Source organism: Mirounga leonina, unplaced genomic scaffold (genome assembly GCF_011800145.1).
Source record: "Mirounga leonina isolate KUSES-001 unplaced genomic scaffold, KU_Mleo_1.0 Mir_170, whole genome shotgun sequence".
Classification (NCBI taxonomy): Eukaryota; Metazoa; Chordata; class Mammalia; order Carnivora; family Phocidae; genus Mirounga; species Mirounga leonina.
Window position 1 is genome coordinate 8753761 of NW_023270433.1, and position 16867 is coordinate 8770627.

Consider the following 16867-nt stretch of genomic DNA (forward strand, 5'->3'; position numbering starts at 1 on the left):
TATTGAGGTGTATGAGGTATGAGTTCTTTATATATTTGGGATATTAGCACCTTATCAGATACATGACTTGCAAACATTTTCTCCCATTCAGTAGGTTGCCTTTTCGTTTTGTTGACGATTTGTTCTGTACAGGAGCTCCTTAGCTCCTGTTGCCTTAGTGAGGAGTTTTTTGATCAGACTCCAAAAGCAAAGACCGATATCGTGGTGCTTACTGCCTATGCTTTCTTCTAGGAGTTTCATGGTTTCAGGACTTACACTTAAGTTGTTTTTTCATTTTTTTTTTAAATTTAATTTTATTATTTTTTAAAGATTTTATTTATTTATTCATGAGAGACAGAGAGAGAGGCAGAGGGAGAAGCAGGCTCCCAAGGAGCAGGGAGCCCAATGCGGGACTTGATCCCAGGACCCTGGGATCATGACCTGAGCCGAAGGCAGACGCTTAACCATCTGAGCCACCCAGGCGCCCTGTTTGTTCATTTTGAATTAATTTTTGTGTATGGTGTAAGAAAGTGTAAAGAACAATTTTGCGTATGGTGTGAAGAAAGTCCAGTTTCATTCTTTTGCATTTGGCTGTCCAGTTTTCCCAACACCATTTATTGAAGAGACTGTACATTCGCCATTGTATATTACTGGCCCTTTGGCATAAGTTAATTGACCATATATGCATGGGTTTATTTCTGGGCTCTCTATTCTGTTCTGTAGCTCTATGTATTGTTTTATGCCAATAACATACTGTTTTGATTACTATAATTTTGTAATATAGTTTGAAACCAGGGAGCATGGTGCCTCCAACTTTGTTCTTTTTTTTTTTTTTTTTTCAAGATTGCTTTTGCTACTTGGGTCTTTTGTGATTCCATACAAATTTTAGGATCCTTTGTTCTAGTTCTGTGAAAAATGCCATTGGAATTTTGATAGGGGTTGCACTGAACCTGGAGATTGTTTTGAGAAGTACAGACATTTTAACAATATTAATCCTTTCAATCCATGAACATGGAATATCTTTCCATTTGTGTGTTCTTCAATTTCTTTCATCAGTGTCTTATAATTTTTAGTGTACAGGTCTTTCACCTTCTTAGTTAAATTTATTCCTAGGTATTTTATTCTTATGCAATTTACAAATGGGATTGCTTTCTTAAATTCTCTTTGTGATGGCTCATTATTAGTGTGTAGAAATGCAACTGATTTTTTTGTATATTGATTTTATATTCTCCAACTTTACTGAATTCATTCTAACAGTTTTTTGGTGGAGTCTTTAGGGTTTTCTATCGTATCATGTTGTCTGCAAATAATGACAACTTCTTTCTTCCCAATTTGGATGTATTTTATTTCTCTTTATTGCCTAATTGCTCTGGCTAGGACTTCTGATACTATGTTGAATAAAAGTGGTGAGAGTTGGCATCCTTGCTTAGCTCCTGTCCCTGAAAGCTCTTCACCATTGAGTATGTCAGCCATGAGCTTGTCCTATAAAGCCATTATTATGGTATAGAGAATGTATAGGTATAGGAACGTATAGGTCCATTCCCTTTATACCCACTTTAAGAGTTTTTTTTATCATAAATGGATGTTGAATTTTGTCCAATGCTTTTTCTGCATCTATTTCATCCTTTGTTTTGTTAATGTGGTGTAGTATTGATTGATTTATGGATGTTGAACCATCTTTGCATTCCTAGAATAAATCCCACTTGATCATCGTACATGATCCTTGTAGTGCATTGTTGAAATCAGTTTGCTAATGTTTTGTTAAGGATTTTTGCATCTGTGTTGACCAGGGATATTGGTTTGTAATTTTCTTGTGGTGTCTTTGTCTGGTTTTGGTATCAGGGTCATGCTTGCCTTGTATTTGCTCATGTTTTATCAATTTGGCTAGTTTCTAGGAGAGGCATAGTAAAATCTTAAAGTGTAATTGTTGATTTATCGGTTTCTTTTCCTCTCTGGCCTGTTAGTGTTTCTTGATGGGCAGGAGCAGGTTGTTTTGGATAAGACCCTAATGTTTCCAGTGTCCTCCTCTCTCTCGGGGGGATAGTTTTTGTTTATATTAAATTCATGTTCTGTCTGGACTGTTTTCCTGATGTTGTTTGGTCAGTGTCTTGTCTTCCTTTTGGTGGACCAGCTCTTCTGGAGTCTGTTTTTTTCCCGTGGATTTATTCCTGGGGACTCTAAGCTTCATTGCTGGTAACATGTAACTGAGAGATGTGGTTAAAGCCCACAGCTTGGTGGTTCTTAATCTCAGCTGTACATTGGCATCACCTGGGGAGAATGAAGAAGACTGACTCATGGGTCCTCCTCCAGAGACTCTGATTTCACGGATCTAGGTGTGGTCTGGGCACAGGAAGTTTTGAAAACACTCTAGGTGGTTCTATTATGCAGTTAAGGTCATGAAACTTTGTGCTCCCTCCAGAGGAAGATGGGGGGATGGATGTGCCTTAGGTGTTCAACTGTGCCAACGTCTGCCTATGTGCCCTCCCCCTTCAGGAGATCCAGACCCTCATGGAAATGGCCAAGACCTCTTCCTAGCACCACTTGTCCTAAGACTTATGTCTCTGGTTGCACTTACCTGGCCCAAGGTGGGGGTGAGGGGAGGAGGGAGCTCAGGGGTCAGCTGAGCTGCTGTTTTGGTGGGGAAAGGATGAAATGACCCACCCGGGGTGGTGGTGGGGGTGGTGGTGGTGGTGGTGGGGTGTATGTGTGTGTGTGTGTGTGTGATCAATGAGCATAGCCAGCAAATTGCTTCTCCATGTCATCTCTCATCTGTGGCATTGGCCATCTTTCCCTCTGGTCTGCTGCTCTTCCCCAAAACCAAGCCCCTCCTAGCTCCTGTGATCCATTGATCTTCTTTTTGTGGCAGCCCCATAAGTTGGGCTTGAGGTGGAGAACCAGCAGCCCACGGCCATTCATCTTCCTGCCACACACCCATCATGGATCTTATTGGATGCCGTGGCTTCAGAGATGGGCCAGGTGAGGGACCAGTTCTCACTCTGGTCTCTGGCCTCTTTGGGGTCAGCATCAGGACTTGTCCAGGGAGGGCTGCTGCTGGTCATCACAGTCCCTGGGGTGGTCACAAGCATCGCAGCAGGTGCCACTGGGGCCCATTCTTCTTGGGCTGCTCAGCAGTGGAGTCCAGCCCACCTGTCTCCCCACCTACTTTGAGGAATTCATTCAAGGAGCGTTTGCTCATGCCTGTTTTTTATTCTAGGCCTGTGCTAGGTGCTTGATTTGCATATGTGTGTGGCTATGGAGGAAGGTGTCCTAAATGAGACCTGTACCCCTTCCTTCGGGAGCAGATCATCTAGTGAAAGAATCAAAGGGCTGCAGTATTGCCATTGGGTCAGTGGTTCCAGTGTACAAGGTGTGGGGTGGCTTGAAGGGGAGGAACGTTAGCTTTGCCTCCAAGGGATCAGGCAGGACATTACATAGGAGGTGTATGAGCAGAGTCTTAGAGGATGAGCAGGACTTGACCAGGCAGAAAAATGAGGGAAAAGCATTCTAGGTAGAGGGAATAGCATCTGCAAAGGCAAGGAAGTACAGAGTTTAGAGTATGCGAAATCACAAATAATCCATCAGAGAGATTTGCAGGAGATGAGGCTGGGACAGGAGGAGGGGTCAGACTGAGAAAGGTGGTGTTGGGAAACCTCAGGGGCTTCGATCTTGTTCTTAGGGTAAGGGGTGAAGCATTTTAAGTGGAGGAGCCCCGTTGGGTGACTCTGAGGCAGATGGATGGGAGAAGACGACCCTGGAGGCGGGAGGGGGAGGGCAGGAATGGTTAAGGGGCTGATGCTGTAATCCAGGTGAAACGTGTCAAGGGGCAGAATTGGGAAAGGAGCAGCTAGAAGAGAAAATAGTGGCTGAGTTTGAGCACAAATTTAGATGGGCGAACTATCCAGCTGGAAAAGGGGTGATCACAGATGGCTCCAGGTGGTGGTGGGGGCACCTCTGCAGGAGATGGGGGGCCTGTTCCAGGACAGGGAGTCAGGAGAAGGGGAGCAGTTTGGGGCTTGAGGGGGGAGATGGTACACTGGGCTTGCGATGTGCTGAGGTCAAGGTGTAACACCCAGGTGGCGCTCCCTGGTGGCTGCTGGAGCTCAGGGAGATTGGCCTGTGACCCAACTAAGCACAGTGGAAGACCCAGGCTGCCCCCCGCCCCCCAGGCAGCAGCAGGGAGGATGCAGGAGAGGGAGAGGTCAGGGTGGGGCTCAGCGAGCCCAGAGCTGTAGGGATGAGCCAGGGTGGCTAGGAACACACAAGCAGAAGCAGGGGGAGAAGTGGGAGAGACATGGCGGAGGGGATGTGGGGGGTAGAGTGGGACAGGCTAGACTGTCAGCTTTGTGAGGACAGGGATGTCAGTGGTGTTGGGTCGCTGCTGAATCCCCAGTGCTGGGCTCAGGCCCTACACACGGAAGGTGCTCCTAACACACGGAAGGTGCTCCTAACACATGGTGTGAGGGGTTGGACGGATAGATGGATGGGAGGATGAATGATACTCCGTCCACCTCAGTGGCTTCTCCCCATGGCACAGATCTGCTGATGGAGGATTTCTTTGTCTCCCCGGGCAGGGCTGCCCCTCCTCCCCTTCCTCCCCCTCCAGGCCCTCGCTCTCCTGTCAATGGGGAGATGTCTGTCGAGGGTCTGAATAAATCTAGACCTGCTCCAGATACGTTATGATCACACACTCCCCTGCCCCCAGGGCCTGAGCTGCCCGGGGCCAGAGGGGTCACCTGACCCAGGCTGACCGATCAGAATCTGCCCTGGGATTGTCGCCTTTGGATCTTCTGAACGGACACATAAACTTGAGTGGCCTGTGGACGCATGAGTGCATGTGCATTGTGTGCTGGCATAGAGAGCACACGGGAGGGAAGGCCAGAGTGTGTGAGGATGGGAAGCAGGTGGCCAGGTGGAGGCAGGTGAGGCGGCATGGGCAAGAACAGGAGAAACGGGCGCCTGGTCTGGCCATGAAGCCTGCCCTGGCCTAGGCTGCGGTGAGTAGATTTTGGTTTCTTGCTGCCCAAAGGCCAGTGAGGTGCCTCCCCCGGGGCCCCGGGGGATCCATTTGTCTGCCTTCCCGAGCAGAGCATGAGGCCCCTTGCAAACAGACTGTGTCCTGGATGCCGGAGGCCATCACCTGCACTCCCCTGAGACCCAGCACTTGTAGGGACTCAGTGGTGTGGACGGCCACACAGAAGCCTGGCCCCAAAGACCTGGTGTGTCCCTTGGTCTCTGCTTATGCTCAGTGCCCTGCGGGCGTCCTCATCCCATCTTCCTGGGGCAAGCCACGGAGGGAGGCGGTGGCCCCCTTCTGGGGGTGCTGGGTAACTGGCTGAAGGCCACATGGTCAGGCAGTGGCAGAGCCAGAATCTGAGTCTAGCTCTTCAAACTCCACGTTGAGTGTGCTTTGTGGGTTTCTCGTGAAATTCTCTGGGCTGCTTTCCCTTTCTCCTGAGAGCTGCCAGAGGTGGGCATCCTGGGCTGGAGGCACGGACACTTTGGGGGCTCTCCTGGTCCTCATGAGAGCTGAGCTAAAGGTGGCCCCGTTCTGAGTGTGGCATAAACAGGGCCGGAGGCAGTGACAGCTCAGACTCTGATGTCTAGCCCCAAAAATGCAAAGGTCACTACTAAAGGAGGCAGAGCTTTGACAGTGAAGCCTGAACTGACGGGGCTTCGCAAGGAGCCCCGGGCCGTGTCCTGCGGCCCTCTGGTCCCTTCCCTGGCGCTCGGAGGGCATCTTGCACGCAGGTGAGCAGTCGGGACAGGACTGAGACTGGGGGGGCCGCATGTCCTTCTGAGCAGCCCGCCGGCTCTGAGCCCGGCGCACATGAAAGCGCACCCCTGCATTCCTTGCTGGGGGCCTGTTGCAGCGTTTCGTGGTGACGGGGGTTTTCACCTGCAAGGAGCGTTCCTGAGGGCTGTTCCCAGAGAAGGGCAGGGCTTGCTTTGCCCTCCTGAACTCCTCTGGCTTGTACCCAGGTCTCTCAACTCAACGGGGGCAGAGAAGGCCACCAGTGCTTTCTGGAGGGCTGGGAGGCCCGGTGGTGGCTCTCGGGGGGCCCCGCCAGCATCTGCGAGGAGCTGGGGCGGGCGCTGGGGCCTGGAGCCTCCCCTGAGGGACTCTGGCCTTGCTCAGGTAGCACAGCAACAAGCCGGGAAAAGGTTAAAACAAACGTTTATTTAACAAATTATATTAAGACAGACAATCACACAGTGAACTTCCCTTTGCCAAATACAAGAGTCACCTCAAATAAATACGGTAAGGACATTGTTCCTAGGGCAAGTGCACAGCGGGCGGCCCCAGGGCAGCTCCCACGCCTTCTGCCGGGAGAACAGGGGGGGCGACGGCCGCTCCCGGGCCGCATTCACAAGGGGCGAAGAAAGAGGGGCCGACCCAGGGGTGCCAGGCTGCTTGGGTGGGGTGGGGGCCTGGCCACCCCCTCCATGGCCCGAGGGCACGGCGGACGGTGAACCGAGTCAAACGAGCTCGGCTTCTGGCCCCCACAGGCATGCACCTGCTTGGCCCTCAGGCTCCCGGGTGTCCGGGGGGGCCCTGGCCGGGGTGGAGCGAGCGGGCAGGTGGGCTCCTGCCCCACGCTGAGCACCATGGCGCCATGCAGCAGTGGCCGATCATGCTAGAACCAGCGTGGCTGGTGGCGCTGGGAAGTCTTTACTGGACCTGTGCTTGTGACGGGGCGGCTGCGAGACGAGACTCGGCTCCAGATTCCGGCTCTGCCCCGTGCCCGCTCCGTGCCCGCAGACGGGCCTCCACTGCCCCAAGGAGCAACGGACATCTGCTTCTGGGTGTGTGTGTTTTTAAGGGGAACAACAGGAGAAAATGTGCTTAAAGTGCCGGCCTAGGGCCTGGCAAGGAGCAGGGGCTTCGATGCGGGTGAGTCCTTGCTGTCTCCTGCCCCGGGAGGGTGTCCCGCAGGACACGGGGCAGGGGAGTGTTGGGGGCGGCAGTCCGGACTTCCAGCGAGGGAGGCGGCTGGGGCACGTCGCCACCGGGGCTCCCAGCCCCCCAAGCGGAAGAGGGTCATGGCCCGGATTAGTTCCTGGACTCGGGGTGGGGAAAAAGCCTTGAAACAAATTTGTGAGTGGCCATGAAGCCAACGACTTACTCCTTGTTACCTTTGTGCCATTCCCAAGGGCTTTGGAGGGAGACTGAATTTTCAGAGGGAAGAGGAAAGACAACAGGGAAGCTGTGCTCTGGTTAGTCTTTCTGAGGGGGGACGGCAGCAGGGCGTGCTGGGGGGCCGAGGGCCAGGCTGGTGCAGAAACGCTCCCAGGCACGAGCCAGGGGTCCAGGCTGTCCTGCGGTCCGCACGCGCCCCCATGCGCCCCCCCCCCCAGCCTACTGTCACACGCTCGCTTGCCCCCCCACCTCTCAGAAGGCCAGGAAAGAGGGCAAGCCTGCAATCTACCCCGGTCACTGTCTAACTTGTCTAAGGGGGGCTCAGGGGTACAAACGGTCACTGTCACACGTGGCTTCTGTCTACGAGGTGGTGGAGGTGGCACAGCCTGTCCAAGCCCAGCCGCTCTGCCCTCTTCCTGGCGGCCCCCCGCCCGGCCTCGCTCTTGGTCCGTCCCCTATCTGCAGGACGGCCTGGGGGCTCGGGAGGTCGCGCTCCCCTCCTCCTCTCCGGATAGCCACCCTCCCGGCCTGGCTCCGCCTTCGTGCGCCTGGACTCGGGCTCCTGCGCGCACGTCTCTGGACCTCTCTGCTAAAATGCCCGGTTGTCAGACCAGGGCCACCAGGCGCTGTCAGGTGACCATCTCACAGGCTGTGACCAAGTGAAGAGGAGTAATCAGTTGCCCCTCTCGGTTGGGCTTCAGGTCACACGGGTCACTTGGTTCTGGACCAGCCACCCATTCAAAAAGCAGCAGCAGACCCGGGTCCTCTGGGCCCCACGGGGCTCCAATGCCCAGAAGGACGACTAGCTAATTTCAGTGGGGACATCTGAGACCAGTTCAAGAGCTCTCTCCTCTCCTGGTTAAGCACCAATCCCCAAGGGTCCTCCGACGGACTGCTGGCTCCAGCCTGTGGCCCCCTGGGGGTTCCACCCACTATCTGCATTTTCCTGCCACTCTGCTGTGTGGGAGGCCCAGAAAGGCCGGCCCCACCAGGGATGTCCTCAGGTCCGGGCGCAGGCAGGGAGAGGCGACCACTTCCCTAATGCACAGAGATCAGGAGGTATCGAATGATCCACGGGCGACCCAGGGGGGCGGGTGGAGCTGCTGGAGATGGTGGGGCCCATAAAGGTACATGAGGTATTTTTGTCCGCCCTACTCCTTAGCCAGCGGCCACCCTCCTCACGGTGCTGGCCTGTTGTGCCCCGGCCACCACAAGCCATCTCAGGAGCCCCAGGGAGGTGGGGTCCATCCCCGGCCATGGCTCTCCTGGGCTCCCTTCGTGGTGAGGGACCCTTCCCGCTCTCCATGCCGCCCCCCCCAGCCTCCAGACACATGTCCAAAGCTCCCACCATCGGGGATCCCCAAGAGGGGAGAGACCAACATTCTGTGGAACTAATTCAGGACCAATCCTGAGAGCTAGACCAGGCAGGCCACTGGGGGGGAGGGCCCGAGTCCCCAGGGATGGCGGCAGCCGGCACGGTGAGAAGTGCCTGTGCGTCCACTGGCTGGTCGTGGCACACGTGTCCACGCTGGCCCCAGTTCGGTGGCCTGGCTCACGTGGACTTCCTGAAACAACTGTTGCTGTTTGCGGAGCGCATCACGATGCAGCCGGGCTCTGAGGAGCGGGCTGACCCCGGCCCCGCGTCCCTCTGGGGCTGGGCACTGGCTGAGCGGCTCCTCACCCGCGGCGGGCCCGTCCCTGGGCTGAGGCGGCTGGCATGGCAGTTGGCACGTGGGCATTGCAGAGATGAGCCCTTTGGGAGGAACGGGGGGCGTGGGGGGTGAGCACAGTGTCCTGGGCAGCGAGACTCGCCTCCGAGCAAGCACCAGGTCCCTCCGCCTTCTCGCCCAGAAGGCAAGTCCCCTGTGTGGGCAGCCAGGCGGCTGTTCCCCCACCTCAGTGGGGCCACCACGGGGCAGGGACCCAGGCTCGGGGCCACTTGGGGACGACGGGCTTCTTCCTCCCGTGCGGCCTCCGCGTTGCGTGAAATGCGCAGGGCGCTTGCTGCTGTTGGCGGGAGGGACTTGTTCCACGGCAGCCCCGCGTCTGGGGCCCGCGGTGAGGCCGGAGGGGGCTTTGTACAGCTGCCCCCCACCCGGGGCTTCCAGAAGGAGCCGGACAGCGTCGTGGCAGCCAACAGTCGGGAGGAAAGGGGGCCCAAGGCGTCACGGGGCGGCTCCAGCCGGTGTGCGGGGCCCTCGGGGGTGACTCCCGCGGGGCTGGGGCTGTTCGTGGGAGGGCTGGTCGTCACACAGACACGTTAGGAGCCGCCGGTCACTACAACACACACAGATTAGTCCAGATTATGAAGAGTGTCGCCAGGGAGGCGGGGCTGTCCCGTCAGGCAAGCGGAGGCCACAGCCCAGCTGCCCAGGGTCTCCCGGATGAGCCCCGCGGTGGGCGGGCAGGAGGGCCTGGGCGAGGGAGGGGCGCTCCGTAGTCTGGGCAGCCGCGTCTTCTCCCCACGGGGCCAGGGTGGCGGCCGGCCCCTCAGGACTGGGGGATCTGCTGACACCGAGTGGGGCTGGGCGGGAGCCGGGCCGCAGCGCTCTGCTCCGTGCGGAAGCTGTATTCATACTGGAGGAGCGAGAGGACAGAGCGGCAGGGTCAGTGCGGGAGAACAGCAGAGAGAAGCACTCCCAGGCCTCAGGCCTGGCCCGTGGGGGGCCCCGGTGCCACCTTGCCGAGCATGCGCGCACAGAAATGGGCGCCCTCTGGGTGCAGCGTGCGGGGGTGGGGGGTGTGGAGAGAGACACACCTCTGCGGCTGCAGGTGGCCCCCCAGCTTGTGACTACAGTCCCTGCTCTGCTCACCGTTAGGGAGGGACCGTGGTGCCCGAAGCCACGGGCTGACCGTGGGCCAGGCTGCCTGCCGGGAGAGGGGTTGCAGGCAAGGTAAAGGACTGCCCTGCAACTCCATCCCCCACCTGGCCTGAGGCCAGCCACCAGGCCCAGGGGACCCTTGGACTCGGTGCCTCCTGGCACGCCTGCTGACATGCTAGGTGACCCCGGGGGGTGGGGGGCAGCACCCCACGCCGGCCACCCAGCCTGGACCAGGGCGGTCCCTGGAGGGGCACACCTGTCCCACCTCATGCTGAAGACTGAAGCTTACCTGACTCTAGGTCGTGGAAACGTGTAAAGGTAGGTTCCGAGTCTGATGGAAATTCAAATGCAAGTACCTCTGTTGGGGAAGGGGGACCGCCTGCGGTTTGCCCCGAGGGCCAGGAGGGATGGCACCATCCAAATGTGGGGCTGGTGGGCCGGGCGGGCACAGGCGAGGGGGGCCCTGCAGCAGAGCTGGGCCGTGGGGTCGGGGGCAGGGCCTGGCACGCTATGCCACAGCAGGCTGTGGTCCCAGGGCTTTAGGAACAAGAAGCTTAGATGAGGTCAATGGTGCTTAAACGTTTGAAATCCTATCGAGACTTTTTAGCAGTAGAATTGCCCTAAAAAGGGCTCCTCCCTGTAAGCAGAGCAAAGTGGAGCTGCCCTGGTTGAGGAAGCTATTTCCTCAGGGACACGGGGTGTGTGTGTGTGTGTGTGACAGGAAGCCTGGCTGCCTGCCCCCCCCCCCCGCCCCCAGGGATGTTGCCTGCCACAGCAGAACAGCTAAGCGCTGAGGGCTTTAGCGGTTGGTCAAGAATGAGGGGCAACTACAGACCTTTGAGGGTTTTTCCCCTCAAGTGGAAATGGTGAGGAGGCAGCCAGCAGACCCGGCTGCCCAGCACTGTGTCCTCAGCTGCCCCTGCCTGAGGGCCCCACGGGGCTGGCCCAGCACAGACAGACGCAGACCGCGGCTGAGCCCCATCCTGTCCCTGTGTGAACCACAGGTGTGAACAGCCTCAAGCGACACAGCCCCGGCGACACAGGTAGGACGGTGGTGCCTACAGACCTCGTCTATCACCAGAAGGGGCGGGAGGGAAGGACTTGACTTTGCTCCTCTCTGAACCTCGGCCACGGTCAGAAATAACAAGTGTTGGTGAGGATGTGGAGAAAGGGGGACCCTCGGGCCTGCTGGGAATGCAAACGCGTGCAGCCGGCGTGAAACGCGGTATGGAGGATCCTCACACAATTAGAACTAGAACTCCCCTAGGACTCAGCAATTCCTCTTCTGGGAATTTACCCAAACAAAACAAAAACACTAACTCAAAAAGATACCTGCAGCCCCACGTTCACTGCAGCATTATCTCCAACAGATGTCGGACAACGGGTGAAGGGATGAAGAAGACACAGCGTAGAGCTACAATGGGATCTTATTCAGCCACAAAAAAAGAAATCTTGCCGTTTGCAACAACATGGATGGACCTCGAAGGCATTATGTGAAGCGCAGGAAGTCCGAGAAAGACAAAGACCATGTGACCTCACTTATATGTGGAATCTAACCCCCCCCCCCACTTATAGGTACAGAGAACAGGCTGGGGGTTGCCCGGGGAGGGGGGTCGAAAGTACAGATTCCAGTTGTAAAGTGGGTCCGGGGGAGGCACATACAGCTGGCTGACAACCATTCATCTTGAGAAGTTGCTAAGAGTTAACATCTGTCACCATGGTTACAAAATTTTTAACTGGACATGTTTTGATCATTTTGCAATATATACAAATACGGATCATTATATTAACGTACACCTGAAACCAATGTTCTCTGTCAATTATACCTCAATAAAAAAGTGGGATCACAGTCTCTCCCAGGGCTGGCTGTGGGGGATGGGGCGAGCTATCTGCGGTCACCAGACACATTTGCTGGCTACTTGAGAAACTAACAAAGCAGCTCCCAACCTGCTCCCCGATGACCAGGGCACGGGCCACAGCTGGACTCCAGCTCCAGGAAGCTGGCCCAGTGGAGCAGCCCCAGAGGAGGCCGCCTCCGGGCGAAGTCTGGGACAATACCGCCACCTGGTGGCTGCTCAGGTGCATCACGGCAGGAAAGGTTCCCTGGGCTCCATCAGCACCCACCACAGTGTTCACCCCGTGCTAGGCCCCAGGGTCGGGCAAGAGCCCCACGAGGGCAGTAGGGCAGGGGCATGTCAGCACTGCTAACCCAACTGGGCAACACAGGAGGAAGGGTGGGTTGGGGGAGAACATGAGTGCATTTCTGCCCGTGGCTCTGGGGTAGCTGCCTGGCTGGGGAGAGATGGAACCAGGGACAAAAGGTTGGGAACTGGAAGCACTGGGGATGCAGGGTTGGGGGGCAAGGGTAGCTGGAATGACGATGGAGAGAGGTTTTAGGAAATGCGCACAGGCTCAGAGGGTGAGGACAGGCCTGGCACTTGGGGTGGAGGACCTGGGGGAGTGGGCCAGGGAGGAGAGCAGACTCGGTTGGGGAAGGTTGGAGAGCTGCCAGTGTGGTGGGTGCGGCCGCCCCTCAGGGGTGGGGAGGGGGGAACCCAGGGCAAGTGCTGGGGGGGCTGATCAGCCTTTATTGCGCAAAAGTCCCTGGAGGTCCTGGTAAAATGCAGATTCTGACTCAGAAGGCCTGGGGTGGGGCCCAGGATTGCATTTCCAACCAACTCCTAGGCGACCTGCCGCTGCTGTTCTGGGGACCAGTTCGGACAGTTCTGTGGCCCAACCAAGGGGACGCAGGAGTGGATGTGGGTGGGAGTGGGCAGAAAGCAGAGGGCTAGAGACATTAGGGCTGGGGCGGGGGGAGCTGGCGGGCTTTACTTCGGCTGCCCTGAGGCCAAGCCTGGGAGATGCCTGCCTGGGGGCAGCATACAGAAGGCACCTCTCAAATGAAGCAGCGAGAAGTCCCGAGTATGCTGCCCTTTCCGGATTCACAGCCTGCGCCCGCCCCTCCCCCCTCCAGAAGGCCAGGACTCGGCGGGGCGGCACAGTGCACAGATTGCTGTCCCCCCACTCCTACCCTTGGGAGCTTTCCCTTTTTAGGTTATCTTGGCTGGAGAAAAGCATTACCCTCCCACCCCCAACCTCTTGTTTTCTCTAACTCCCCAAATGAAATTTCAACATATGTCCCCAGACATAATCCCCCTTAGGCTGCAGATAACCCTTCCCACAGACACTGTCTTCTGCCTGGGATTGCTGGCCCCAAAGTGTTTGCCCAAGAGACTAGGGCCGCTTCTGGAAGGCCTTTCACTCCCTTGGGCAAACAGCGAGTACCTTTGAAGGTGGATTTGGGCCCGGATCTGTTTACTCAAGACATTAGTCTCCTGCATAAGGAAAACCTGCACTCGCGTACAAACAGCAAATCCTTTTTGAATTAAAAAAATTTTCAATTAAAAAGCATTTGGGTTCGCAGAGCGGAGCCCAGCTGAGCGGCGCCGGGCCATGGCGCCCTCTGGTGGACACCTGCCATCACAGCAGCCGGGCCTGGCGGTCTCTCCAGGAAAGAGATGTCACTGTCAGGAGCTCTCTCTGGAGCTTTCCTGGGGCCCAGGGACCACAGCGTGCCTCCGTCTGGGAGACCCGGCAACTGATGCATCGGGCCTCTCTAGCTACGGGGCGTGAGGCCCAGCGGGGCCATCGTCCTGGTCAGTGGGACATGCGGACCCCAGCTTCCAGCTTCACGGTGGAGGCAAACTTGCCTCCACCCAGCCTCACTGGCACGAAGGGGGCCATCAAACCCTCGTCAACCCACGAAGGTGTGAGGATCACCTGAGACGATTCGCCTGAAAAACCCAGTCCTCCTGATGCATCAGAGTCAAGGGTTTTAACCAAGCCACGGGTGCCCGGGCCCTGTCTGGGGTGGGGTGGTTCTGGTTCACCAGGCATGGCAGGGCAGCATTTTCCAAAACACCCAGGAGATCTTCCTGCTTGGGCAAGGGAGAACCACTGCCTGGAAACTTCTACCAAATACAATACAGACGGTCCCCGATTTACGATGTTTCGACTTTACAACCCTGCGAAAGCGATAAACCACACCTCAGATTTTGAATTGGACACAGTCTTGTGATGCTCGGCAGCCGTAGCCCCCAGGGAGCCACGCGACCACGAGGGTTCACGACGGACATGCTGAAGGCCATGCTGTCCCCATACGACCATCCTGTTTTCCACTTTTAGTACGGCATTCAATAAAGTACACGAGATAGCCAACATTTCATTATAAAATAGGCTTTGTGTTGGATGCTTCTGCCCAACTGTGGGTTACTGGACGTGTTCTGGGAGTTTAAGGTAGGCTAAGTTAAGCTGTGCTGTTCGGTAAGTTAGGTGTATTAAATGCATTTTCAGTTTACAGTTGCTTTCCACTCATGATGGATTTATTGGGGGGGTCACCCCATTGTAAGTTGAGGAAGATCTGCAGAGGGTAAAAAGGGCAAACATATACCCTCCCTTCCTGGGTCTGGCAACGATCAAATCAGAGGCTCCAGAGGAGAAAAGACAGTAAGGGATTATTTCCAGCGCCTAAGCTTTGCAGATACGGAAGCTGAGACCTGGGGCAGGATCAGACTTCCCAGAGGTCTGGAGAGAGCCAGGGCAAAGCTGGACTAGGCCCACAGGCGTCCCAAGGGTGGGGGACAGGCAAGGGTCTGCACCCACCTCTCATGCAGGTACAACTCGGAGGTGGGGGCAGAATGACAAATGTGAGCCAATGAGTCAACATAAGTTGGCACTGGGGTGGATCACGGAAGAGCCTGGAAGGGTGTGTTAAGAGCAGGCCTAGAACGGCCAGGCTGGGCCTCAGAGGCCTGGCCAGGGGAGAACAGGTCGGGGGGAGGTAAAGGGGCCAAGATTTAGGTGAACAAGAAGTCTGGTTCGGGGGGGAATGGACACTGAAGGGTGGGCTTCGGCAGTCACAAAGGGTCCCTTGGGCAGGCAGATGGGCCTGACCCCATACAGTCAGGAAGGTGGAGGAGGTTCTTAGTGGCCTTGCCCTCCCAAGCCCGTCCTGCACTGCTCTAGTTCCCCACAGCCCCAGCCTTGACATGGGCTCTGCTCATCACCCACGGCTTAACCGCTCCAGGATTTCAGCTATGGGAAGCCTCCACTCCTCACTCGAGGGCTCCATGTCCTCCCCTCTGTCTGAAGAAGGCTGGCTGCTGGAACTCAACCTCCAGGGGAGGAAAAAGCCAGTGCCCCAGTGAGGAGTGGGCACAGAAGGGCCTCGCATCCCCAAAGGGCAGCCTTGTCTGTGCACCAGGGGAGGCCCGTCCAGCTGATTTGAATACGTCCACCCCTTCAAGCTCCCGAAGGGGAGACTGAGGACCAACGCCTCATTGGACAAGCCCGGGAGTCCTTGTTCTATACTTGGGACTATGGTGCTACAGAGATATTGGAAACATTGAGTGACTGGGGGAAGCACCGGGTCCTAATAAGCATGACGAATCGCTTGACCTGGAGGAGGTCTGTCCACGTGCACACTGGGGGCACAGGGGGAACATGGGGGATGCCAAGACTGCCCTCCCCATTCCACAGGGAGGTTCTAGAACACCCCGGAGCTGGGGAGAACAGGCCTGGAGCTCAGGGCTCACGGGCTACAGCCCATGACCCTGGTGGCCACTAATAAGGTGACAGGGGCGGCAGGAGATGCCATGTCCTGAGTCGGGGTGCTGGGAACAAATCTGTATGCCCCGGGAAGCTGGTATTGCTCTTTCCACCCCAGATGGGCAAACCGGGGCTCTGAGAGGCTGAGCAGCCTTTCAGTGCCACAGGGGGTCAGGGGACAGCAGGGAGGCGTCTTCAGTGCCACAGTCAGATACGGATGCTGGGGTCCCATGCAGCTCGCAGAGGGGTCGTCGTGGCTCCTGCAGGCCCTCAGGGAAGCTGCTCCGGTTTCCATTCCAGCTTTCCCACTGGGTTCCTGGGCTCTAATCTGCGAGAAGTAACCCCGAGTCGGGGCCCTGAGCCCCACCCAGGCCCACTGCTGGGTCCCTCTCTAAATGACGGTCTGAAGAAGGGCCCCTCCAAGACCCACCTGCTCCGCAGGAACCGCGTCCGTCTGCGCACTGGGCCCGGCACGGTGCCAGCCCAGGGAGGGGCTCTGAAAGCAGCTGCTCGATTCATTACGTTCCCAGCCTTCTGCGGACTCAGCCCCTGCGTCTTTCTGCTCTGGGGCATCCAGGTCCCTTTCAGGGATCCTCAGCACCCAGCCCTCCCCCGTTTGCTGCTCTAAGCCTGGGACTCCTGGAGGGGGTGGTGATAACCACGAGCTTGCCTCCTGGGCTCAGTGCCGGGAGAGCCCCCCACTCTCCAGGCACCCTCAGCTCACAAAGCACCTTCCCGCTAGGACCCGGACAGAGGAGCGTCGGAGAGCTTCTGGGAGGCGCAGTGACTCCCACATCCCTGCCCTGCACAGCGCCAGGCCCTCCCCTCCTCCAGAGTGAGGTTTGAGTGGGCTCTGCAGAGACCTTTCCCCGTGCACGGCTCCTGGACCTCTCCTCCCTCCCTGCCCAGCACCGAGTCCTAAATGGGTCGGCCCAGTCGCACCTTTGTGCCTTTCCGAATGCTGTTTTCCCTAGGACACTTTCTCCCTTCAACGGCTAAACCCTACTGTCCTTTAAGGCCCAGCTAAAGGGGCACTTGTTCTGGGACATGTTCCCTCCTCCCCTGGGAAGAATTCATCCCAACCCCCTGGGCCTCCCCAACACTCCACATATCCTCCTAAGTGTGTGGTCAGGAGGGGCCACAGCCATTTCTGTAGCTCCAGAGCCTGGTGGAGTCCATGGCCTAGAATAGATGGATGGATGGATGGATGGATGGATGGGTGGGTAGGTGGGTGGATGAGTGGGTGGGTGGGTGGATGGACGGATGGACGGATGGATGGATAGGTGGGTGGGTGGATGGATAGGTGGGTGGGTGGATGGAT

At 56.9% G+C, this 16867-nt stretch overlaps 1 protein-coding gene across 1 annotated transcript in view; it reads right to left on the reverse strand.

Annotated features, from left to right (window-relative positions):
- Positions 1-6137: 6137 nt before the first annotated feature.
- MVB12B (multivesicular body subunit 12B) overlaps positions 6138-16867 on the reverse strand; it is a 269437-nt gene continuing 258707 nt past the window's right edge. The window contains exon 10 of the mRNA XM_035015792.1: positions 6138-9694. Coding sequence (XP_034871683.1) covers positions 9608-9694 — 87 coding nt within the window. The 3' untranslated portion in view covers positions 6138-9607. The remainder of the gene's footprint in view (positions 9695-16867) is intronic.